The sequence below is a fragment of the Malaclemys terrapin genome, chromosome 9, assembly GCF_027887155.1.
Source record: "Malaclemys terrapin pileata isolate rMalTer1 chromosome 9, rMalTer1.hap1, whole genome shotgun sequence".
NCBI lineage: Eukaryota > Metazoa > Chordata > Testudines > Emydidae > Malaclemys > Malaclemys terrapin.
In genome coordinates this window covers 5177684-5202081 of record NC_071513.1, presented here as the reverse complement: position 1 = coordinate 5202081, position 24398 = coordinate 5177684, and the positions used below count along the sequence as shown (strand labels likewise).

At 47.3% G+C, this 24398-nt stretch overlaps 1 protein-coding gene across 1 annotated transcript; it reads right to left on the bottom strand.

Annotated features, from left to right (window-relative positions):
- Positions 1-12502: 12502 nt before the first annotated feature.
- Positions 12503-21808, bottom strand: LOC128843555 (visual pigment-like receptor peropsin). The gene is made up of 4 exons (XM_054040468.1): positions 21312-21808; positions 18130-18461; positions 16786-17022; positions 12503-13677 (listed from the first exon to the last, which is right to left on the bottom strand). The coding sequence occupies exons 1-4, from the start codon at positions 21688-21690 to the stop codon at positions 13462-13464; spliced, it is 1164 nt and encodes a 387-aa protein (XP_053896443.1). The 5' UTR covers positions 21691-21808; the 3' UTR covers positions 12503-13461.
- Positions 21809-24398: the final 2590 nt, after the last annotated feature.

Sequence of the window (24398 nt, the reverse complement as noted above, 5' to 3'; positions counted from 1 at the left end):
TGCAAGTAGGGGTATGATTAGGGGTATGGAACAGCTTCTGTATGAGGAGAGATTAATAAGACTGGGACTTTTCAGCTTGGAAAAGAGATGACAAAGGGCAGGGATATGACAGAGGTCTATAAAATCATGACTGGTGTGGAGAAAGTAAATAAGGAAATGTTATTTACTCCTTCTCATAACACAAGAACTAGTGGTCACCAAATGAAATTTTAATAGGCAGCAGGTTTAAAACAAACAAAAGGAAGTATTTTTTCACACAACGCACAGTCAACCTGTGAAACTCTTTGCCAGAGGATGTTGTGAAGGCCAAGAATATAACAGGGTTCAAAAAAGAACAATATAAGTTCATGGAGGATAGGTCCATCAATGGCTATTAGCCAGGATGGGCAGAGATGGTGCCCTAGCCTCTGTTTGCCAGAAGCTGGGAATGGGCGACAGGGGATGGATCACTTGATGATTCCCTGTTCTGTTCATTCCCTCTGAAGCACCTGGCATTGGTCACTGTCAGTAGACAGGATACTGGGCTAGATGGACCTTTGGTCTGATCCAGTATGGCCGTTCTTATGTTCTTAAATATGACATGTTGAGTACTCCCCATTAAGATCAACATGTGCTTAAATGATTTGCTGGAATAGGACCAGCTGCAGGATGCATTCGATCCATTTCCTGGCCTCCCCCACTAGGTTAATAAATGCTAGCTTTGCTCTGGAAACCATTGCAGAAATATTAATAATGAATTTTCTTCTTCTTAACATGAGGACAGACCCCAGGGTGGGTCAGCAAGGGCATGAGATTAAAGCATGAGATTCTGCTGCTTGAGCTCAGATACTTGCCTGTGTTAGCCAAGGCCATAGTATACTCATCACCCCCTGTGGGTGGCCCAGCCATGACTAACTGGGGACAGAGCCACACTGGGTGGGTGTGGGTTACATAAACAGCTGGCACATGTTAAGGAGGAAGGCTGACCTTGGGGTTAAGACATGACACTAGCACTCAGGAGTTTTGGGGTCAGTTCCCTGCACTGGCACAGACTCCCTGTGTTCTCCTCCATCTGTAATATGGGGATAATCGTTCCTTTGTGTAGCTCATCAATTTAGAGTGTAAACTCTTCACTCTTACTGTGTGCAAGTACCTCACCTAATATAACAGGTGAGGTAGGTGCTGCTGTAATATAAAATAATAGTAAGGGAGGAAGGATGGTGCAGTGCTTAAGATGGCAGCCTTGGACTCAGAAGACCTGCATTTACTTCCCTGCTCCACCATAGACATAGAGCTATATGGTAAGCAAGTCACACAGGCCCAGATCCTCAGTGGTATTTAGGTGCCATAGATTTCAGTGGAAGTGAGGCACCTAAATACCTTTTGAGGATCTGGGCCTTAGTCTCTCATTGCCTCTGTTCTCCATCTGTACAATGGGGCTGATGGCACTTCCCTGCCTTACAGGGGTTTGTGAGGATGAATACATTAAAGATGCGGAGGTTCTCAGATACTAGGGGAATGGGGGCCAGGTAAGCACATACAACAGACAGAGTAATAAGAACTGGGAAGGGCAATAAAAAGGTCTGTGCAGTGATTGGTTTGCCAGTGGAGAGGCTGCCCCAGAGGGCAGGAGCGCACCTCTGAACAGGACCAGCACTCAGTCTGAGAGAGCTGGTTAACTACGGAGTCAGGAATGGGAGGGGAACTGCACAGAGCAAGGACACCCAGGAATCTGAGTCTGTGCAACAGGTTGCTCCTAGAAAGCTGTTTCCATCTGAAGGCTATTCTGGCATCTCTGTGATATGAGTTGGCAGTTTCACTCCATCTTCTAGTGGACAGATTTCCATAGAATGAAAATTACCCCCACCATTAGCCACACTTCAGCAGAGTGGCTAAGGACCAGATGGGCCCTTCATGCCAGAACATCCCTCGGACGTTGGATGGCTCATCCAGGTCAGGGTCCAGGTGTGCCAGCCTGCTGAGGAGCGGATGCTGTTTTGTGAAGAAAGAAATCCACCCAATGATCACTCCAGCACCTTTTCACTTATTATTACTAATATTTACAATGTGCCTGATGGTAGCATCTAGAGGCCCCAGCAGAGATCAGGACCCCCATCCAGGCACTGGGCGTTCACACAAAAGAGACAGTCTCTGCTTACACTCTAAACAGACAAGGTAAAAAAAGCCTGGTAGTGCTATTGTCCCCGTCGTACTGATGGGGAGCTGAGGCACAGAGATTGTGTCTTCCAGAGGAGTCTGTAACTGAGTCAGGAACAGGTCTCCTGTGTCCCCATCACACACCTAAGGGAATGGCTACTACACTATGATAAAAAACCTGCTGCACCGAGTCTCAGAGCCGGGGTCAGCTGGCTCAGGACTCAGGCTGAGGGGCTATAAAATTGTAGTGTAGCTGTTCAGGCTCGAGCTGGAGCCCGGTCTCCGAGTCTGTCCCCCCTCCCCCCCATGGGGTCTCAGATCCCAGCCCGAGCCCCAACGTCAACACTGCCGTTTTATACCCCTGCAGCCTGAGCCCCATGCACCCAAGTCAGCCGACCTGGGCCAGCCAGGGCCGGGCTGTAGGTCTTTGATTGCAGTGTAGCCATGCCCTTAGTCACAAGGCCACCATTCATCTACTTTCCCAAGCATTTTAATCATTTCAAAACTTCTTGTGAAGGGGTTGGGTGACTTTGCACTGAGGGGCGCTCAGACAAACGGCGGTGCATAGGCAGCCTTTCTTCCTGGATCTTGGCCCCTGCTCAGGTTCACATACAATAATATTTCCATGAACATGAGATATTCCTGAGTTAAAAAATGGAGCTCAGCCCACTAGAAAAGGCGGACAGTCAAGGGTCAGTGCAACTCAGCCCCACAGGCTGAATCTTATAGACCCTGGTCATAACGATGATGGAAAACCTTCATGTCCAAATAGCTTCTCCATAAAAGCCTCACCACCTGTCTGGGACTTAACGTGAGGATTAGTATGGGGGCAGATGGGATCATTGCACTAAAATGGCAATTTGCATGCTGCTGAAATCCCCAGAGAGTGCTCCATTTAGTACCTCAAGCCAAACAGAGAACCCAACCCAAGCATGATCAGAGCCAAAGCTAATGCTCCAGTATCACAGGACCACTTGCAAGACAAGGCTGGGGCACAACAAATATGACTGATACCGTAATAATAGCCCACAACACTGCAGTGTCAGTACTGTAAGCTGTCGCGTTTGTGGCCACTAGTGTAAGGGTTTCTTTATAAGGAGCTGAAGCTCTGAACGCCGCTGCCACTACAATTGCCAGAACTTAATGCCTGCATGCTCTTTCCAGCTCAGCTGGTTTGCCACAGGCTCTCCTGCAATTCCAACCTTCATCCCCTCCCACCACCAGCCTTTGGAATGGCAGCCTTCTCAGCCAAAGCCAGGCACTAGCCTGAGATTGCAATAACCCTTCATTATCCTTTGCCTTCAGAAACTGATTCTGCTAGCAGAGCTCCCGTGTAAAGCTGCTAGACTACAAATGTTAAATCGCTAGCACCATGTCAGATGCCAGCTCAGCTCTGCCACCTGCTGACTTATCATGCACCCATCCATCCATCTCACACTTAGTCACACACTGCTTGCTAAGGAAAGTGGCTGGTGAAAAGAAATGAACAGTGCAGCAAATGTGATGCACCAAGTGACGCCGGGGAAAACTCTAAAGTGGGACGCACCAGTAAATTCATTTTCCAAAGGCTTTCTAACGATGACACTTGGAAGTACACAAGAAAAAGAGTGCTGGCCTCAGGCTAGTTTTAAAACTGCAAACAAGGGGCTCTGTTAAGAGAAGAATAAAATAAAGCTGCATTAACATGCATGCTGCTGGAGGCAAAATCACTTTCTACCACTCAGTCCAGAGGTTAAGTGACGCTTCAAGCACATTTCAAAGTCTGGGCCTGCTCCTGCCCTCACTGACGTCCATGAGAGTTTCCAGTGCTCTGCACTTACGAGGATTTGCCCTTTGGAGCTGAGGCCCAGTCCTGTGAGGCTAAATATAGTGGGAGTTGAGGATTGCTCAGCATACCGCAAGATCAGGCACAATGCACATGTCCCTGGGATGTTGTGGTGGTCTCCCAAGAAAAACATTTTAAAGATCATTCTTTTTGAGAAGGGGTTTGCAGGGATTCCACCATTTTCGCTGTTTAACTTCCCCTCTGCCATCTTCACAGGCCTCTTGAGGCAACCACTGGTCTCTCATATTAGCACATAGAGCCCTTCAGCCGCTGACTGTGCCATTCTAAAGGCTGGTGGTGGGAGGGGATGAAGGTGGGAAAGGGAATTGCAGGAGAGCAGCACCGTGCACTCCCCTCCCCAGAATGGGCCACGAGGCTTGTGATCCCTCCTTCCACCAACAAGTGAGAATCTTGGCTGCCTCCCATAAGGCTGCTTAATTATCTGGATAGCCTGCTGAACTGTCCCTTGGGGAAGGAAACTCAGCCAGGTTCAATATCTCTCCACCACATTCTAGCTAGGTTGACTAAAGTATTCTTCCGTCAACCTAGCTGCATCTACACTGGGGGTTAGGTCAGCATAGTTACAGTGCTCAAAGGTGTGAATCTAAATGTAGATTTATGTAGATCTAAATTTTAAGTGTAGACTAGGCCTCAGTCTGCAGAAGGCCTGGAACAATAGCTTTGAGTGGTGTGAACTGCTCCAGTCAGCTCAGCGAGGCGTTAACTCAGGGGCCCCAGGAGGATAATTTAAATGCAGCTTGTTAACTATTTAATTGCTCGTGGAGGAAAGGACAGGGAGGGTCACAGATCTGCACAATTTACTGTGAGTGTTGTCTCCCTGGGAGCAAGCTGGGCAAAACTGTGTCCAGCCCACACATGGGTGTAAACAAGGGTGACCAGATGTCCCGATTTTATAGGGACAGTTCCGATATTTGGGGCTTTTTCTTATATAGAGGCCTATTACCCCCCACCCCCTGTCCCAATTTTTCACACTTGCTACCTCGTCACCCTAGCAGCAAGGCAGAGAATGCGGGGGAGCTCTCCTCTCTGCACAACAATGTGGGACTTGGTCACAGTGGCAGCCCTGGGCCCGGGGAGCCGAAGAATTCAGAAGGCAACTTCCCTTGTCCAAAGGGGACAGGGAGAGGGCAGGGCTATGCCTCTGCTCTGCCCTGACTAGTGGAACTGATCCAAAGCCCTTGAAATCATTGGGCCATTGACTTCATGGGGTTATGGATCAGGCTTCATGTTCAGAGTGGAGCTGACACAGCATCCTCTCCAAGGATGGCAGAGCACAGCAGCCAGCCACACGCCCCCAAATCCAGTTCTCTTTGCTTAAGAACCGGTTTGGCCCCAACAGCACCTGCTTGCAGGATAAGTAATGTTGCAAAGCAAATGAACACCTTGCCCCAGTGGTAGAAACTCTCTTTAGATGGTGAGAAGGCCTTCAACCACGTGGAGCTGGGGAAGTATCTATTCAACACTTTGGAAGCAGCACTGCCTTCTCTGAAGCGAATGGGAGCAGTGAGCAGTGGATTGGCTCGGACCTGGCCCAGAGTTTATTGGTTTCAATGGGATTATCATTTAACCGATTGGCAAGAATTTTAGCGGATGGGATTTTGTCACAGCCCTCTGGTTTACACAGAGGAAGTGGCAAGGACAGGCCCTTGAATCCACATCCTTCTGGCACTAAAACCTTTATTAGGCATATTCAGAGGTGACACTAAACCCAGCTCCCACAGAGTCCAGTGTGCCGCAGCTCCTCCCCTGCAGAGTTACTATGAGGGGAGCTCTACAGCATAGAAAACCAATGCCAGCGGGTGAAGTTCTCCCTATCATGTGAAGTAAATATAAGTCTTAGTTTATAAATAATGAAATACAAAGGAGAAGATGAGGTTAACACTGGATTTACTTTTATTAATATTAAAAAATCAACCAGCATTTGCAGCATTGGAAATAAAAAATAGAGAAAAAATCTCTCAGTCCTTGTGCTATAAAAACCAGCCTGCCACTGCAGGGAGGGCGACATCTCCAAAATTAAGTATCCATCACTGGATCCATTCCACACTTCCAACATTCAAAAGCAAAAGGACATATGTGTCAAAGAAAGGAACAGCTGGAGACATTTGGAATTACATGGAGTTGTGATAATGACTTTGATACTACAAAGATGAGAAATAATATGTGTTTTCTAACTCAAAACCTGTGTTGTAATGTATACTGATGAACTCTGTGTAATAAACATATTAGATACACACACACTCGGTTATATACACACAGGGATTCCTTTTCCCAGTTCTTTTTTTCCCTCTTCTTCTTTATATGTGCAACCTGTAAAAATCCAAGAGTTTCTAAACTTAGAGGTGTTTTTTGATTCTGGTCTTTTGTTGACACACCACATTAATCAGGTGGTAAATGTCATAGCTGGCTCCTCCAAACTCCAACCCTGAATGTAGCAAAGGATTTGGTGAGGACTGCTAGAGAAGAGAACTGCATTTCCACATGCTGCCACCAGAATAACCCTTATTCCATTTACATCCTCAGAGCTAGGGGCTGCCTCTCTGATTTCTCTACAGCTGTAACTGATGGGTGCTAGGGCAGTCACGTTACTGGTTTAGTATCTCAGCATGCTGCTTTTTCTATAGCCATCGACACCGGTCAGCAGGTGAGGGGCTTTAAGAGACACATCTATTCCTTATTCTAACCAGGACCTGGCCAAGGAAATGGGTTTATGGATCCAGATGAGAGTGAAAAGAGGGTCCAAACTCAAAGCCTAAAATGCATAAGGTGTTTGGGATCTGACTCAGAAGCAAAGCAATGCTGGCTCAGGCTTTTAGGACCTTGTGCTTAATTCCTTGCTCCTGCATAATTCTCCATGGAATTTTGCCAGAACAAGGAAGTCAAGTTTGGTCTAACCTATTTACCCTCTTATTTCCAGCCATCTCTATCCGCTGGTACATTACTGGAGGGTCGGGGAGGGGATGGGGAATGTCCTATGCCAGCGGGTGAATTTCACCCCTATTATATGAAGCAAATATATAAGGCTTAGCCTTAGACAAAGACTCCACCCCTTCCCCATCCATTTGCTGCCAGGGAATGGATGAAAAAGCCAAAACACAAGCACTGAGTTCTTCAGGGTTCCCAGATCTGCTGTGCAAGCAGCCGCTGAACAACCGGGCATGGGGATGAAGATGTCTTTCTCTCCCATGCAGCTGGATTAGGTCAACATCTACCCCTTGGGTTCTTTCTGAGGAGACGAGCATGTCACCTACATTCTCACATTTTGGGCTGATCTAAAATATGACTGACTTACTGTAGTCAATGGGAATTTTGCCTGAGTCAGGACTGTAGGCTTGGGGGAGGGCTAGCTCAGTGGTTTGAGCATTGGCCTACTAAACCTAGGGTTGTGAGTTCAATCCTTGAGGGGGCCACTTAGGGATCTGGGGTAAAAATCAGTACTTGGTCCTGCTAGGGAAGGCAGGGGGCTGGACTTGATAACCTTTCAAGGTCCCTTCCAGTTCTAGGAGATAGGATATCTCCATTGATTTTTTTTTTTTAAATCAGACCGTACACTAACATCTGGTGGGCGTTCCTTCACAGCCAGTAATAAGGGCAGATTCTGCTAACAGGCAGGAAGTATATTTACTGATCTGATGGGTGTTGAAACAGTACAGTTAAAAGCAGAGGACACAATGAGGAGGCTAAAGACATGGTAACAGCCCTATCTGCACTAGCCTATTTATGCACAGGCTGTACCACAAATGCAGTATTTTATTAAGGTCTGAACCTCCTTAACAACACCCAGCTCCATCTGGGTCAAAATTACAAGGGTGAAAGGAATAACCCTTTGAATATATCTATCAATAATTTTCTTCTTTTTTTTCCCTACTGGCCTAACATTTCCGTGAGGGGTAGAGAAGAGTGTGTTGCCAGACCCACAGCATTTAGAGTTTTGACTCCATTAATTTAAAATGAGTGTTAAAAAAGCATCAAACGATGCCAGAAGGCCCAGAACACAATGCTAAACTATTTACATAACACATCCACACCACGATGCATGTTTCATATGTGGAATTTAGTATTTAGTGCAATTGGACACAGCCATATGAGGGCTATATTGGCAGAGAGAAAGGAGGGTCAGGACAAAACTGGGAGGAAAGATCAAACCAGTATCTTAGATGCCTATATACAAATGCGAGAAGTATGGGTAATAAGCAGGAAGAACTGGAAGTGCTAATAAATAAATACAACTATGACATTGTTGGCATCACTGAAACTTGGTGGGATAATACACATGATTGGAATGTTGGTGTGGATGGGTACAGCTTGCTCAGGAAGGATAGAGAGAGGAAAAAGGGAGGAGGTGTTGCCTTATATATTAAAAATGTACACACTTGGACTGAGGTAGAGATGGACATAGGAGACGGAAGTGTTGAGAGTCTCTGGGTTAGGCTAAAAGGGGTAAAAAACAAGGGTGATGTCATGCTAGGAGTCTACTACAGGCCACCTAACCAGGTGGAAGAGGTGGATGAGGCTTTTTTTTAAACAAAATCATCCAAAGCCCAAGATTTGGTGGTGATGGGGGACTTCAACTATCCGGATATATGTTGGGAAAATAACACAGCGGGACACAGACTATCCAACAAATTCTTGGACTGCATTGCAGACAACTTTTTATTTCAGAAGGTTGAAAAAGCTACTAGGGGGGAAGCTGTTCTAGACTTGATATTAACAAATAGGGAGGAAATCGTTGAGAATTTGAAAGTAGAAGGCAGCCTGGGTGAAAGTGATCATGAAATCATAGAGTTTGCAATTCTAAGGAAGGGTAGAAGGGAGAACAGCAAAATAGAGACAATGGATTTCAGGAAGGCAGATTTTGGTAAGCTCAGAGAGCTGATAGGTAAGGGTCCCATGGGAATCAAGACTGAGGGGGAAAACAACTGAGGAGAGTTGGCAGTTTTTCACAGAGACACTATTAAGGGCCCAAAAGCAAGCTATTCCGCTGGTTAGGAAAGATAGAAAATGTGGCAAAAGACCACCTTGGCTTAACCACGAGATCTTGCATGATCTAAAAAATAAAAAGGGGTCATATAAAAAATGGAAACTAGGACAGATTACAAAGGATGAATATAGGCAAACAACACAGGAATGCAGGGGCAAGATTAGAAAGGCAAAGGCACAAAATGAGCTCAAACTAGCTACGGGAATAAAGGGAAACAAGAAGACTTTTTTATCAATACATTAGAAGCAAGAGGAAGACCAAAGACAGGGTAGGCCCACTGCTTAGTGAAGAGGGAGAAACAGTAACAGGAAACTTGGAAATGGCAGAGATGCTTAATGACTTCTTTGTTTCGGTCTTCACCGAGAAGTCTGAAGCAATGCCTAACATAGTGAATGCTAATGGGAAGGGGGTAGGTTTAGCAGATAAAATAAAAAAAGAACAAGTTAAAAATCACTTAGAAAAGTTAGATGCCTGCAAGTCACCAGGGCCTGATGAAATGCATCCTAGAATACTCAAGGAGCTAATAGAGGAGGTATCTGAGCCTCTATCTATTATGTTTGGAAAATCATGGGAGACAGGAGAGATTCCAGAAGACTGGAAAAGGGCAAATATAGTGCCCATCTATAAAAAGGGAAATAAAAACAACCCAGGAAACTACAGACCAGTTAGTTTAACTTCTGTGCCAGGGAAGATAATGGAGCAAGTAATTAAGGAAATCATCTGCAAACACTTGGAAGGTGGTAAGGTGATAGGGAACAGCCAGCATGGATTTGTAAAGAACAAATCATGTCAAACCAATCTGATAGCTTTCTTCAATAGGATAACGAGTCTTGTGGATAAGGAAGAAGCTGTGGATGTGGTATGCCTAGACTTTAGTAAGGCATTTGATACGGTCTCGCATGATATTCTTATCGATAAACTAGGCAAATACAATTTAGATGGGGCTACTATAAGGTGGGTGCATAACTGGCTGGATAACCCTACTCAGAGAGTTGTTATTAATGGTTCCCAATCCTGCTGGAAAGGCATAATGAGTGGGGTTCCGCAGGGGTCTGTTTTGGGACCGGCTCTGTTCAATATCTTCATTAACAACTTAGATATTGGCATAGAAAGTATGCTTATTAAGTTTGCGGATGATACCAAACTGGGAGGGATTGCAACTGCTTTGGAGGACAGGGTCATAATTCAAAATGATCTGGACAAATTGGAGAAATGGTCTGAGTTAAACAGGATGAAGTTTAACAAAGACAAATGCAAAGTGCTCCACTTAGGAAGAAAAAATCAGTTTCACACATACAGAATGGGAAGAGACTGTCTAGGAAGGAGTACGGCAGAAAGGGATCTAGGGGTTATAGTGGACCACAAGCTAAATATGAGTCAACAGTGTGATGCTGTTGCAAAAAAAGCAAACATGATTCTGGGATTTATTAACAGGTGTGTTGTGAGCAAGACACGAGAAGTCATTCTTCCGCTCTACTCTGCTCTGGTTAGGCCTCAGCTGGAGTATTGTGTCCAGGTCTGGGCACCGCATTTCAAGAAAGATGTGGAGAAATTGGAGAGGGTCCAGAGAAGAGCAACAAGAATGATTAAAGGTCTTGAGAACATGATCTATGAAGGAAAGCTGAAAGAATTGGGTTTGTTTAGTTTGGAAAAGAGAAGACTGAGAGGGGACATGATAGCAGTTTTCAGGTATCTAAAAGGGTGTCATAAGGAGGAGGGAGAAAACTTGTTCACCTTAGCCTCTAAGGATAGAACAAGAAGCAATGGGCTTAAACTGCAGCAAGGGAGGTCTAGGTTGGACATTAGGAAAAAGTTCCTAACTGTCAGGGTGGTTAAACACTGGAATAAATTGCCTACGGAGGTTGTGGAATCTCCATCTCTGGAGATATTTAAGAGTAGGTTAGATAAATGTCTATCAGGGATGGTCTAGACAGTATTTGGTCCTGCCATGAGGGCAGGGGACTGGACTCGATGACCTCTCGAGGTCCCTTCCAGTCCTAGAATCTATGAATTTATGAATCAGCAATAGGATTGCTGTACTCTTTTCTCAGAACCTGCTTGTGGAGAGCAGCAGCAAGACTGCATTTTCTTTGGTTGCTTTCAGTCCCAAAGCTAAGCTGACAGCCCTCCATTGGCCAAGAATTTCTTGTTTAATTAGTACTAAATCATGAGAGAAATGGCACAAGCTTTAATTGCAGCAGCTGGCTCAGGTAAAAGCCATGAGCATCCTGCTCTTAGCAACTGCAGTGCCTATGCACTGTCCTGAGGGGTACGAAATAATGTCCCTCACAGGGCTTGGTGTGCTAGGGTCAGTCTGGGTTATAAAGGGGTTAGGAGCCACACTGGGAATAGGAATAGGACAATGCTGGCTGTGTGTTTGTTATAAGGCGAGATAGCTCGGGCAGACAAGGTGGTGGGGCTAGCTGTCTGGAGGCATGACTGCCCATCCTTGGTGCTGGGGAAGGATAGCTGGTGTTTTGGGGGTACCAGGCTGGACCTCTGCTCTACAGGGAGGGAAAATAGAGTGGGATGGGTGGAGAGGACCCTAGGCGCTAACAGAGGGCAGGAGGCGAGAAGTCCAGCTGGATGAACTCTCCTTCATCTAGGCAAGATTGCACCTTATTCACAAACAGGAATGGGGGAGACAGAAGGACAATGTTACACGTGGAGTGGGGAAATCTTTTACCAGAATAGTGAGTGTCTGGGACTTTATATAGCCTTTGCGGTTCTAACAGCAGCCTTGATATCAGCTGGAATAGACCCTCTACAGTAGCTCACACACACAACTGGGGCCGGGGGAACAATAGTGGAACAAGTATCAGAGGGGTAACCATGTTAGTCTGGATCTGTAAAAAGCGACAAAGAGTCCTGTGGCACCTTATAGACTAACAGACTTATTGGAGCATGAGCTTTCGTGGGTGAATACCCACTTTGTCAGATGTGGGACAGTAATTTATTTAGCACTTCTCCCAAACAAAACTAAATGGGAAGGAAACAATGGCAATTTTAAGCTTATGTGGAATAAAGAGTGAAACTTTTCTGCTGATGTTCACCTTACTCCTGAGTTGGAACATTCTTTACTGCACCCACCTCCAGAAACATACAGGATCAGGTTTGACTGGAGGGCAGTGCAAGCAGCCTTGGCATTTAGCGAGTGTCTACATTGGCAAGCCTTTGCTCAAATTTCCCCACCACAGTGACTTCCGGTTCAGCTCCAGCCATTGCAGCCCTAATACAGACTCCAGGTGGCCACAGAGCTACCTGACACAATGCTTTAAATGCCAGCAGCCGCACTGTCTTCTCTAGCACTCTCACTGTTGCTACCACCTGTGGAATTGTGCCGCTGGGAGCAATGGAAGGAAATGTTAGCAGAAAACTTTAGCATAGAGAGAGCCAGAGATGGTTAGCTCCTTAGGGCAGGTACTGTCCTGTATGCACAGGGGCCAAGCACACCATTGGCATTTTGACAATTAAGCTGTGCAAAATAATGCGAGACAAACCATTCTTTATTGTTTCCTAGATTTTAAAGCCAGAAGAGATCAGAGTAGCTTATCATAACACAGGCAATATCAGGCAGACTTCAGATCAGCATATTTCTTGACTGGCAAAGGAGGATAAAAACATTAAACCAACAAAACAGCTTTTGAAGCTCTGACACACAAAGCTGGATGGTTCAATTAAGCAATTGGTGTAGTGGAGTCACAGTCATTTTGCTTAAAAACAATTTGCATTTCTGCATTGACACTAAGAATTGTGATTTGAGGGGCTGATAGGCCAGTGCTCATGCAGCTCCCCATGTTAGGATTTCAAGCCTTGGGATCTAGGATTTTTGTACATGTTCATGAACAAAATGTTGCTAGGTGAATAGAGACAAAAACACTAGAAATAAAGACAGAAGGGGATTTTAGGAGCCTGTTTCTCACTCTGTGACTAGGTAGCATAGATAACACAGGTATTTCTCTCAGTTCACCATGCTGCAGTGTCACTGGCCCAGAAGAGGTATTTCCAGGAAAGATGATTTCAGTGCTAGTGAATCAGAGCTTCTGATGGCAATAACAGGTCATCTACCATTCCAGAAATGATATAGAAAAAACCATTACAGAACAACCATTACTTCAGAATTAAGAGGGTCACAAACGTTTTGTTGATGTTTCTGGGTAGAAATGTTTCTTTGTCAGTAATGTTTGTATTACTGGCAAAGCTGAAATCTATTCCAGTAGCTTGCATACATGTGGTATTCTTAAATGTGTAAGATTTAGGGCATGCATGCTGAAGTGTGAAAGGCTGCTAGCCGACAATCTCCAAGCGTGATCTATATTGCATCTTATTCTTCTTGGCAGACATAAACCTAACATCGTTGAGTAGTGAAAGTCCTATGGGCCTCGGTGATGTCTTCTATGTTCGTCCTATTGTTCATTTCTATTGGGAATTGGGACATTCTTTCATTGCTGGGCCAACATAGAGGTCGAATGGAGGGTTGTAAAAGCAGCTTTTTGATCTAGACTTTGTAATGAACCACAAGAGTCTTTTGGTTTTTTGAAGAGCATTGAGTGTTATTTTTGATTTGCCTTTCATCCGCTGGCGTTTGAGACAGGGGAATCTCTGTTATCCGGCCAGCTATCTCAAAGTTTTGGCGCTCTTTTGAATTGAGAATGTTTTCAGTACGCTGAGGGAACGGTCCACATTTTACTAAAGTGATAAAACACCTGTAGAACTAAAGAAGAAGAAAAACTGAAAAACTGAAATTCAGGAGAGCGTATGCTAAGAACATAGTCTCGAGCAGCCCCTTAAGGATCACATCACACAAACCTGAGAGAGGAAGAATAAACTTCATATTATTACTAACTCCCTGCACTTTATCCTGTGCATAATAAATCAGAGGAACTGGCCGAGAAGCCTGTTAATGTAACCCACTCGTCAATGTGTGTTACAGGTCCCACTCCATGCGCCATCCACAGAGAACACAACTGTGTTACAGCCCCCACTTACATATCCCATCTTTTTAATTCAAGATTTAGAGCCCCATGATTTTAGCTCTGGACGTCCACAGTTTAATCCCTACTGTCAGCCAATATGAGGGCCATCCCCTTTTTAATCACAGCTTTGCTACCAAATCAGCTGACAGAATGTGGACTCTTTCAAAAGCAACCCCCTCCAGGGTGCAGGAGGTGATGGGGTAATGAAGCCGGCTATAAAAGGGAAGGCGGAGTCACTGTGGAGGACCAATATACCACCGCACACAATGGAAAACCAAATGCAGACCCCAAGACAATCCACCTCCCTACTAGAATTTTTCAACTTTGCTCATAGATATACAGCTTTAAAGATGGATTTCCCTTTATTTTGATTGATCTTCTGTTCAGACTTCCCTATCAAGCTAGAGCTGAGCTCCACATGAAGCACAAGGACAGAATATAGGTTGCTTGTTTTTAGGATCTACTTCCTTCAAAAGGAACTCTTCATAAACATGGACTGAACAGACCCTAATGCATCCCATTCACTAGGCTTCTGACTCTAATGCAAGGGTTGAAGATCCCTTTCAAAAGAACCTCACCCCTCTTTTAACAGCAATCCCCGTGGTCTAGGAAATGTGGCAGGCTTTGGTTGAAGTATTACATATTTGACACAGATAGAGATGATAGCAACAAGAACGGGCCATTTGCTGAAGAAAAAGAAACCCACATACAAAACCACCCAAACCGAACTAAAACCGAAGAGGCCAGTTTACATTAGTAATAGAACCTCATCACTAACACTGAATTTAGGCTACAAGTCAGGATGACAGCTCAGAATTTGGTTGACCCTTGACCAGAACTTTGTTAATGTAATCAAAGAAGGTGCCTAAAGAAAGCCCTGTATGAAAGAGAACTTTGATGTAAGGACAAGAAGAGCCAGGGGTGGGAAACGTCACCATTCCAGAGACGCACAAGTTACAAATCTATCACCGCCAACTTTTATCACTTTCAGTGTAACTGAACATTCGGCAAAACCCTCATGGCTTTCAATATTCTCATGGAATTGCTCCCTTCTACCTCTCTCTCTTGGTGTTCCCCTATAGCCGACCACATTCATCCCCATGTTAGCCATCCCTCTATTCCCTTCTCTATGATTCTTCCATTCTTTCCTTTCCTCAGATCACTGAGACACTTCCTCTCATGAAACTAAACTTGAATCTTCCTGTTGGTTTTAGCCTCTAGTTTACTCTGGGCAATGTTCAATACAGTGCATTCTTCCATCCCCACTCACTATAACTAGGATGTCAATATATATCCATGTAAGAGCACTGGGAGCTCAAGGGAAAATAATGCAAATTACCTTTCCTTAGATGGTAAGCTCTTCAGGGCATGGACTGGCCCTTCCTAAAAATTTTCATAGAATCATAGAATATCAGGGTTGAAAGGGACCTCAGAAGGTCATCTAGTCCAACCCCCTACTCAAAGCAGGACCAATCCCCAACTAAATCATCCCAGACAGGGCTTTGTCAAGCCTGACCTTAAAAATCTCTAAGGACGGACATTCCACCATCTCCCTAGGTAATCCATTCCAGTGCTTCACCGCCCTCCTAATGAATTTTTTTTCCTAATATCCAACCTAAACCTCCCCCACTGCAACTTGAGACCATTATTCCTTGTTCTGTCATCTGCTACCACTGAGAACAGTCTAGATCAGGGGTCGGCAACGTTCGGCACGCGACTCGCCAGGGTAAGCACCCTTGCAGCCGGGCCAGTTTTATTTACTTGCTGACGCGGCAGGTTCAGCTGATCGTGGCCCCCACTGGCTGCGGTTTGCCGTCCCAGGCCAATGGGGGCAGCGAGAAGTGGCGCGGGCGAGCGATGTGCTGGCCGTGGCTTCTCGCCGCCCCCATTGGCCCGGGACGGCGAGCCGCGGCCAGTGGGGGCCACAATCAGCCAAACCTGCTGCGTCAGCAGGTAAATAAAACTGGCCCGGCCCGCCAGAGTGCTTACCCTGGCGAGCCGCATGCCAAACGTTGCCGACCCCTGATCTAGATCCATCCTCTTTGGAATTCCCTTTCAGGTAGTTGAAAGCAGGATCAGGAAATCAGAAATGTGGCTTATTGCCTCCATTGCAACTCGCACGTGTAACTCGCAGGGCAACTGTGAATCAGGATTAGGGAGCTATAGACAAAGTGGAAATGGGAGGGACCATTCTATGGACCCTCTCCAAAAAAAAACTTAAAATAAGGACAGAAAGCTACTCCCCATCTGTAGTGGGAGAGCAAGTCAGCAACACAAGGACATTATTAGCCTTCTCTTGGGTTACTTTTATTGACAAGAACTATTTTTTTTAACACCAGAGCACAGTTCAATAAGAAAATGCATTTACTGTGTGTGATGCAGGACAAAGCATATTAGTTACAGATTGTTAATACATAACTGCACTGCATGCATCACTATGAGAAGGGTGATGTCACAAATAGGGGACAAAGAGACTCCGGAACAAGTCACCACTGCAATTACGTCTTATCAAACAGAGCACACACAGAATGGGCACTGGCAGTGCAAGCTACCCCAAAGTGACCCCACCACTGTGCCCTACTTCCTAATGATCACCTCCAGAGGAGTGAAAAGACGGACTATATGCCAACTCAGCTAAACCTTTGCTATTTTATCTGAAACTCACTTCTAAGGAAGCCCAGCTGTAAGACTGGGTGTTGTAACGGGACTGAGACGCCCCAACTCATTTCAGACAGGTCCCCATACAAAGTTGTTACATATATTTTAACAATAGTACTTACTGATCACAAATCTAATATGAAGGAGCAATTGTATTCCAGAATAAATAAACAAAGTGAACTTCTTACCTGTTTGTTCAAGAGCACACAGAGAACAGGATTAACAAATGTGCTAGTCTTCGCCAAAACGGATGGGACAATGCTTACTGTTGGAGTGATTATTCCTGGCTTGCCAAATGTTGCAATCAAAGATACTATCCCATACGGCATCCAACAGAGGAGGTAGCAGGTAACCATGGATACCACCATAAAAAGTATGTGGTGTTCCGTCTTCTGAACAGTTGTCATATTAAACCTAGAAACCTGCTAAAATAAAGTACTGTTTTATGAAACTCAGAAGTGGGGGGTTATTTCAGTCCTAAATTCAACAAGTTTATAGGTGCTGAAGGATTATGTGACACCTGCCAATGATTTTGTCACGTAACTATCCTGATGTTTGCAATGGCACAGCTATTCTGTCACTAATATTCCTACTCATATGGGCAACATGAAATCTTTTGTATAAAAGAAGTCCGTTTATCTGTGCCATTTTTCCTTATCGCAGGGTGTAACAAGCTGAGAACATACATCTCTAAACTTAGCACAGAATACATGTCAACAGTGACCTCTACTGGAATAGGATAAGCCTGTTTTGATGTACAACAATGCAATCTACTAGGTCCTGTGAACAGCAAGGACCTGAGCCACCCAGGACCCAGGAGCACCTGGATACTGCAGCAAGAAATGTGTTCACTATATAATAATAGTCATTATCCTCACTTTCCATAATCTGGTAGATATTTGTTGCATTCTATACAGTCTTTATTGCTAGTTCTCCAACCTATGCTCCAGAGATACACAGCAGTTTCCCCGGCCAGTTAAACTGGATTTACAGTTGCGTTGAGTCTAGGAGCAGATAGTGAATCTAGACCAATAGCTGCAAACCACAACTAAAGTAGATTGAGGCTGACTCAGACCAAGGGCTTTTTGGTGCAGGGATCACCTTTCTATTACATTTATTTACATAAAGGGGCAGGCCATTCCCTGATAGAGCCTCCCAGAACTACCACAATACATGCAGCATTTGGCATCACTCAGTGTCAAAACACCCATTGACTTCAGTGGGAGCTGGATCATAGCTAGGGTGACCAGATGTCCCAATTTTATAGGGACAGTCCCGATATTTGGGCCTCTCTCTTATATAGGCTCCTATTACCCCCCACCCCCGTCCCGATTTTTCACACTTGCTGTCTGGTCACCCTAATCATAGCTCCCCACATATTGCTTTATGGCAGATTTCATTCCTGATAGGCAGACATGGGTATCACATGTCCTGCAACAGGCAGAACTCTAAGAATATCCCCATTCAGTACAGAGAAAAGAAGAATGCAGTTACAACCATCATATGTTAGAGCAGCGAGAGAAGATACTTACCATTTTGATTGCTCTCACTATTTTCCCATAACAATAGATCATTGTCAGAAGAGGCAATATAAGGCAGAAGATAAAGAGGCATATGATGTAAGAGATATTGTTAGGAGACCTGGAGTGCCACTCTACTGAGCAAGTGGTGCCCGGGCCTTCGGGACCGTAGCTGCTCCAACCAAACAAAGGAGGCAAAGTCCAAAACAAGGAGTAGAACCAAGAGCCTGCAATAAAGAGACAGGATTTCTGGTAGCTGGACACGTTCACTTTCATGCGCCTCCTGAGCACTGTGACATAGCGTTCGTACGAGAGGATGGAAAGGGAAATCAGAGAGACAATGCCTGCAAGGAAAGAGATGGACTTGGTGTTAGTGAGTCAGAAAGATGAAAGGGGGTATTCCCAGGGAGCCAAGTCCTGCAGTCCTTACTCAGTCATGACTCCCACTGCAGGCACATGTCAACTCTTGCTGACTCTGGCCCTGCAGGATTCACCCCATGAGAGCTCAGTATAGGCTTTTCCAGATTCTCCCACTAGGAGAGAAACAAGCACGCAGGGTAAGGATAGATGGAAAGTGCACAGTCTCTGACCAGGCAGCCTGTTAAACCCCTTGGGGCCGATCCTGATGCCCTTCCTCTCGTGAGTACTCCCTTCTCAGTGAAGGGAACAGCTGCAGGATCAGGCATTTGAAATGGTCGTGCAATAAATCTGAGATTTTTAATTTCAAACAAATATCCTGCTGCAACAGCACAAAAAAAGCCAAAAAAGACCCCATCAGAATGCCTGCAGTACAATGCATCTGGATATAACAATATCAGTGCCAAGCTGCTCCTGGCAGCACCACTTTCTGCTGATCACTTGTTTATTCCTGTTGACAGACCATGGGGCTGATCCTGCCTCCACAGAGGTCAATGTGAAACTCCCACTGACTACAGACCAGCGGTTCTCAAACTGTGGGTTGGGACTCCAAAGTGGGTCGCTGGCTTAGACTTGCTGGGGTCCGGAGCCAAAGCCCAAGCCCAAGCCCAAGCCCGAGGGCTTCAGCCCTGGGTGGCAGGGCTAAGGTTTCAGGCCCCCTGCCTGGGGCTGAAGCCCTCCAGCCTGGGGCAGTGAGTGGGGCTTTGGCTTTGCCCTGCCCACACCCGGGGTGGTGGGGAGTGGGTGGGCTCAAGCTTCGGCCCCCCCTCCTGGGGTCCTGTAGTAATTTTTGTTGTCAGAAGGTGGTTGCGGTGCAATGAAATTTGAGAACCCCTGTGGTAGACCATCATCCATATTGACCATCTCTGCATTGTTCCCATGTGTTTGTCTTAGCTATAAAATCCCATATCTGTGTAACTCATAGCTACATTACTGGTCACAGTTATTATATCTTATCTATATGAGGAAATTGACCCAAATAGCTATTGCAGATAGCTCCCATGTGGATACTCTATTCCAGAATAAGTCGTTCTATTCCAGAATAATTGCTTTGCTTTGGAAGCACGCTAATTTTTCTGAAATAAAGTGATTTATTCCAGAATATAGTATCCCCTTGGGGAGCGACCACAAAACAGCCATTCTGGTCTATTTCCCCATGTAAACAAACCCTAAGTAAAGGGGGGGAAACCGTGCTAGCTTTGATACCACTAGGTGGTAGCTGTTAGCAAATGCTGCCATTTTAAATGCAGACCTCTTTCTGTAAGAGAGCTGGGTGGAGAAAAGCAATTCAGTTTCACAGAGGATTTTGATATTTGGTAGATGGCATGGAAGGACTCTTCCAACAGCTGGAGTGAATGTGAAGTATCAGGGAACTAGGTCAAAGGTGAGTGAGTCTGGGTGAAGTGATAAGGGTTAATGGGTGATTGCCTGGAGGAAAGGGGGCTGGAGTGCACAGGAGTGTGAGAGCCATGTGCTGGTCTCCCCTGTAGGCACTTATGCAATACAAATAAATATCAATAATAGTAAGTGTGATTGGCTTGTGAGCCAGTGATAACAGTAAATTACAGGCCGGAGAATCTGGTGCCTGCTTAGCCCTTCAGTTGTGCCCATAATCCATACTGACGTCAACTGACAGGATGAGTAGGCTCCAGTTGTATACATTTAGTCGAGGCGGCCCCAAAACTCCATGATCACCTAAAACTCAGAACATCTATAGATGACGTGTCTAGCAAAGCATTGCCGGGATAAGGGGGGGGGGGAGATACATGATAGAATTTTTTGTTAAAGCAAAGAGCATTCTTCCTGCTTGTTTCAAGTTCAAAAGGCACAGGTCTTCAAACTTCCCAGAAACAACTCCTCTTTGAGCAAGACCAGGCATATGCAGTTTCATCCCATAAGGAACTCTACTGGGCAAGTGACAAATGAGCGGAAAGAGAGAGAGGGTTAGCATGATGGAGGTAGGGTTTCACACCTCTGCCACTGAACAATGCTGGAGACGTGCACAGAACTATGGCCCAACATGCAAGGATTTAAAAGAAACCTTTTAGACAATGATGGATGACTAAAACCCATAGCAACCAGACTCTTCTTTGGAAACCAACACACAGGGCACACTCAGCAACACCTGCCTTCGACTTCACCTTCTCCATCCCCAAACCACAGGCAAGCAAGGCAGTTTGTTCTGTTATTAATCAGACCCTCCACCAAACACTAGAGCCAACACTTCCACAGTTAGGTGCCTTCAGTTCGTCTCCTACACCCATATGTAAAAGAAGCTTGATTTGCAGAGGTGCTGAGCACTTACATACTGCCCTGAACTTCACAGGAGTTGTGCTTGCTGGGCATCTCTGAAAAATCAGCCCAAACTTTTATGTAGGTGCCTAATTATGGATTTAGGAGCCCAAATGTAGACACTCTTGTTTGAAAATCTTGGCCTAGAGAAGACAGAATAAACCAGCACTAGCAAGAGGGCCTAGTTGTCTTGTCCTAACAGGTCTTTGGCCTTTGGGACCAGGTTTTCCAGTGGGTGTAAGCACACACCGCCTTCCCTGCCAATCTGTATATTTCTGCTCCGGCTGCATGCAAGGTGGGGATCCTTACCCCAAGGAACCCGGGGCCTCTGTCCCCGTCAGCGCTACGCTGCCAGCGCCCTAGAAGAGGAAGCGTGGCTCAGCCCCGAGCCCGGGCACTGTCGTGCGGCTCCCCCTGCCCCTGTGGGCTGTGGCAGGGCGGTTTCCTCCCCTAGTTGCGAGGGGGAACTGGGCAGCCGCACCTACCGAAGAGGGCGTTGGCGAAGCCGTACCACTTGCAGCCGGCCTCGCCCAGGAGCCAGCGGCCCCGCAGGCTGGCGGCCAGGCTGAAGGGGGTCCCGAAGATGCAGACCAGCAGGTCGCTGAGACTGATGTTCAGCAGGATCAGGTTAATGGGGGTCCGGATGGACTCGAACTTCAGGAAGATCAGCAGGACCAGCAGGTTGTTCAGGCAGCCCAGCACCAGGGTGATGCCCAGACACACGGCCACCGCGCTGTGCCCCGTGCGCCCCAGGCCCCCCGCCGCCCAGGCCACCAGCGGCCCCTCCAAGCTCAGGTTGCCGGAACCCCCAGCCCAGCTGTGGTTAGTGAGGTTGAGGCTCCGCTCCGCCAGGACCAGCCTCATGTCTACGGCGCTGCCTGCTCCCCCCTGCGCCCTTTTCCCTTGCGCGGGGGTCTGGTACAGCTGCGCCTTCTTCCCTCAGCGCCCTGCGCCCTTTTCCCTTGCGCGGGGGTCTGGTATAGCTGCGCCTTCTTCCCTCAGCGCCCTGCGCCCTTTTCCCTTGCGCGGGGGTCTGGTACAGCTGCGCCTTCTTCCCTGAGCGCCCTGCACCCTTCTCCCTTGCGCGGGGGTCTGGTACAGCTGCGTCCTCTTCCCTGAGCGCCCTGCGCTCTTCTCCCTTGCGCGGGGGTCCGGTACAGCTGCGCCTTCTTCCCTCAGCGCCCTGCGCCCTTTTCCCTTGCGCGGGGGTCTGGTACAGCTGCACCTTCTTCCCTGAGCGCCCTGCGCCCTTCTCCCTTGCGCGAGGGTCTGGTACAGCTGCGTCCTCTTCCCCTAGCGCCCTGCGCCCTTCTCCCTTGCGCGGGGGTCTGGTACAGCTGCGCCTTCTTCCCTGAGCGCCCTGCGCCCTTCTTCTCTGCGCCAAGGAAGGCTGCAGCTCGCCACCTTGCCCCTTCTAGCCTACAAGGCAGTCAGGTACTGCTGCGCCCTGCGCGCTTCTGCCCAGCGCTGGGCATCTGGCACCGCTGCGTCCTTCTCCCTTAGCACACGGCGCGCGTCGCCCAGCCCTTTTCTGCCCTAGGGCCTCAGAAAGGGTCCCCCGGCCACGCGTCTCCTCCAGCTCCTGGTGGGGAGACTGGACTTCTGCACCTTGCGCGCCTCTCCTCATCGCCTGCAGGGCCGAGATCGCTGCGCCCTTCCTTCTGCCCCAACCCCCCGGGAATGGGGGGGGGTGTCCAAGACCTCTGCGCACCTCTCCCCTAGCGCCCAAGGGAAGAAGGGGATGCCCCGCGCCGCGGCGCCCTGCGCGCTTCTGCCTAGCACCCGGCTGAGATAGCAGGAGACTCAGCCCGGAGCTAGCAGGGCTGCGCGGCGGCGGCTGGAAGCGGTGGCTGGCTCAGAGAGTCCTGGGCGCTGGCTGCTTTATATCTTAGCGGGTGCTCGCTGCTGCCAAGATGCACCGTGGAAGCAGGCGGAGAAACTCCTCGGGGCGGGAATGGGGGCCCCTGTCTCCGGCCAGGGGGAGGCACAGAGCCCCGGCCCCCGGGGCACCCCGCCCTCAGAGAACTCCCCTGTCTCGCGGCAGGGACCTGCCTGGGCTGCCCTGGCGCAGCAGAGGATCTGGAGGGATTTCTCCCACCTCCCTGCGCGCAAGCGTCCATCACTCCGGCCCCTGGGCTCAGGTGGCCCTCGGCCTCCGCCCTTCCCGGGCTCAAACGTCGGCAAAACAGAATAGCGATGGAAGGAGCCGCAAACACTGGAGCAATCCTGCCTGCTCGGACACATGCGGACACCAGTCTGCGCTGCCAGGTGCTGGTATGGAGCGAGTGGAGCTTGGAGCCTTCAGCGGGCTTTCGCCGGCGGATGTGGGGTTCCTTGGGCGCTCTCCCCCGGGCGGGCGGGCAGGCGATCCGTGGGGCTTGAGACCCTAGCCTAGGAAATAGTTTCCCTGCCAGAGGGAAAGAGCTTAGCAACTTTACACACACTGAGTCCAGGGCACTACTCGTGTGTGCAAGGTTATTGAACTGTTTGCACGATTGGGATCTTAACTAGTAACTTGAGCAGGAAGGTGAACTCAGGGGAAGGTGCCACGTGCGAGTTCTTTGCCCTTCACAGGTTGGGGTTTACAGTGGGGTCAGCACTGCCCGGCCAGAGAGATACTTCTCTCTATCCTGTAGGATACTGTATCTGAGGCTACCAGAGCGGTGAGGGAGTAGAGAAAAGGGAATCTGGGTCTGTCTGATTCTCCTCTCCGTTACTCTGGTATAAATCAGAGGTGATACCATCCCCGTGTAAAACCAGTTTGAGAGCGGAATCAAGGCCACTATTTTTGCATTTGCTTGATTCAGAATTAGGAGCCAAACTTTGCTACACTGGGTTAGCTCCAGTGAAGTCAGCAGAGTTATGTTATGTTTTCTCTAGCTTTATCGAGGGCAAAACTCCACTGTAGACTGGGAAGGAAAGATAGCATTAGAGATCAACCAGGGACTGAGGTCAGGGGAGTGCTGAGTGGGGGAGACAAAGGGAATACATTTTTTTTTGAACTGTGACTTTCAAAAGTTCTTGCCCGTTTTTTCCTTTACTGGAACCGCACATAGTATAGAATAGGACACAATATGATTTAAGATTGCAAGTGAGGAAGTGCAGAATGATTTGGGCGTGGGGGGAGGGGAGGAATGACAGATTATTCTTTTGAGGCAGACGTGTCCATGTACTCCTATTTCTGGCTAACTTGAATACATCAGCCCTTGGCTGTATTATGAGTAGGTCAATGGGAGTTTTTCCCGTTGATTTTCTAATAGGAGTTGGATCAGGATCTTTGTAAGGTGCATGCTGGTAAGGGAAAGGCAAACAGACTGTCTACTGGCACAAAGAATGGATCTGATGCTAAATTCTTTTTGCACCCAAAACTCCCATGAATTTGAGAACTTTTGAGTATGCAAGGAATGCAGGATCGAACTCTGTGTTTGCAATCCAAACACTGAGGCATGATGGTACTGTAGGAAAACCTAGGATCTGATTATGCAGTCAGTTAAGTTGACTAGAAAGTGTAAAAACAGTGAAAGGGACTAATCTATTTTCCTTGTCCTAGCTGAGAGCGAAAAATAAACAAT

Coding starts and splice junctions, on each gene's coding strand:
- LOC128843555 (XM_054040468.1), bottom strand. CDS start 21,690: ATGAGGCTGGTCCTGGCGGAGCGGAGCCTCAACCTCACTAACCACAGC. Junction 17,023..18,129: donor TAGTGAGAGCAATCAAAATG/GTAAGTATCTTC, acceptor ACTTTATTTTAG/CAGGTTTCTAGGTTTAATAT. Junction 13,678..16,785: donor GTGTGCTCTTGAACAAACAG/GTAAGAAGTTCA, acceptor CTTCTTCTTTAG/TTCTACAGGTGTTTTATCAC.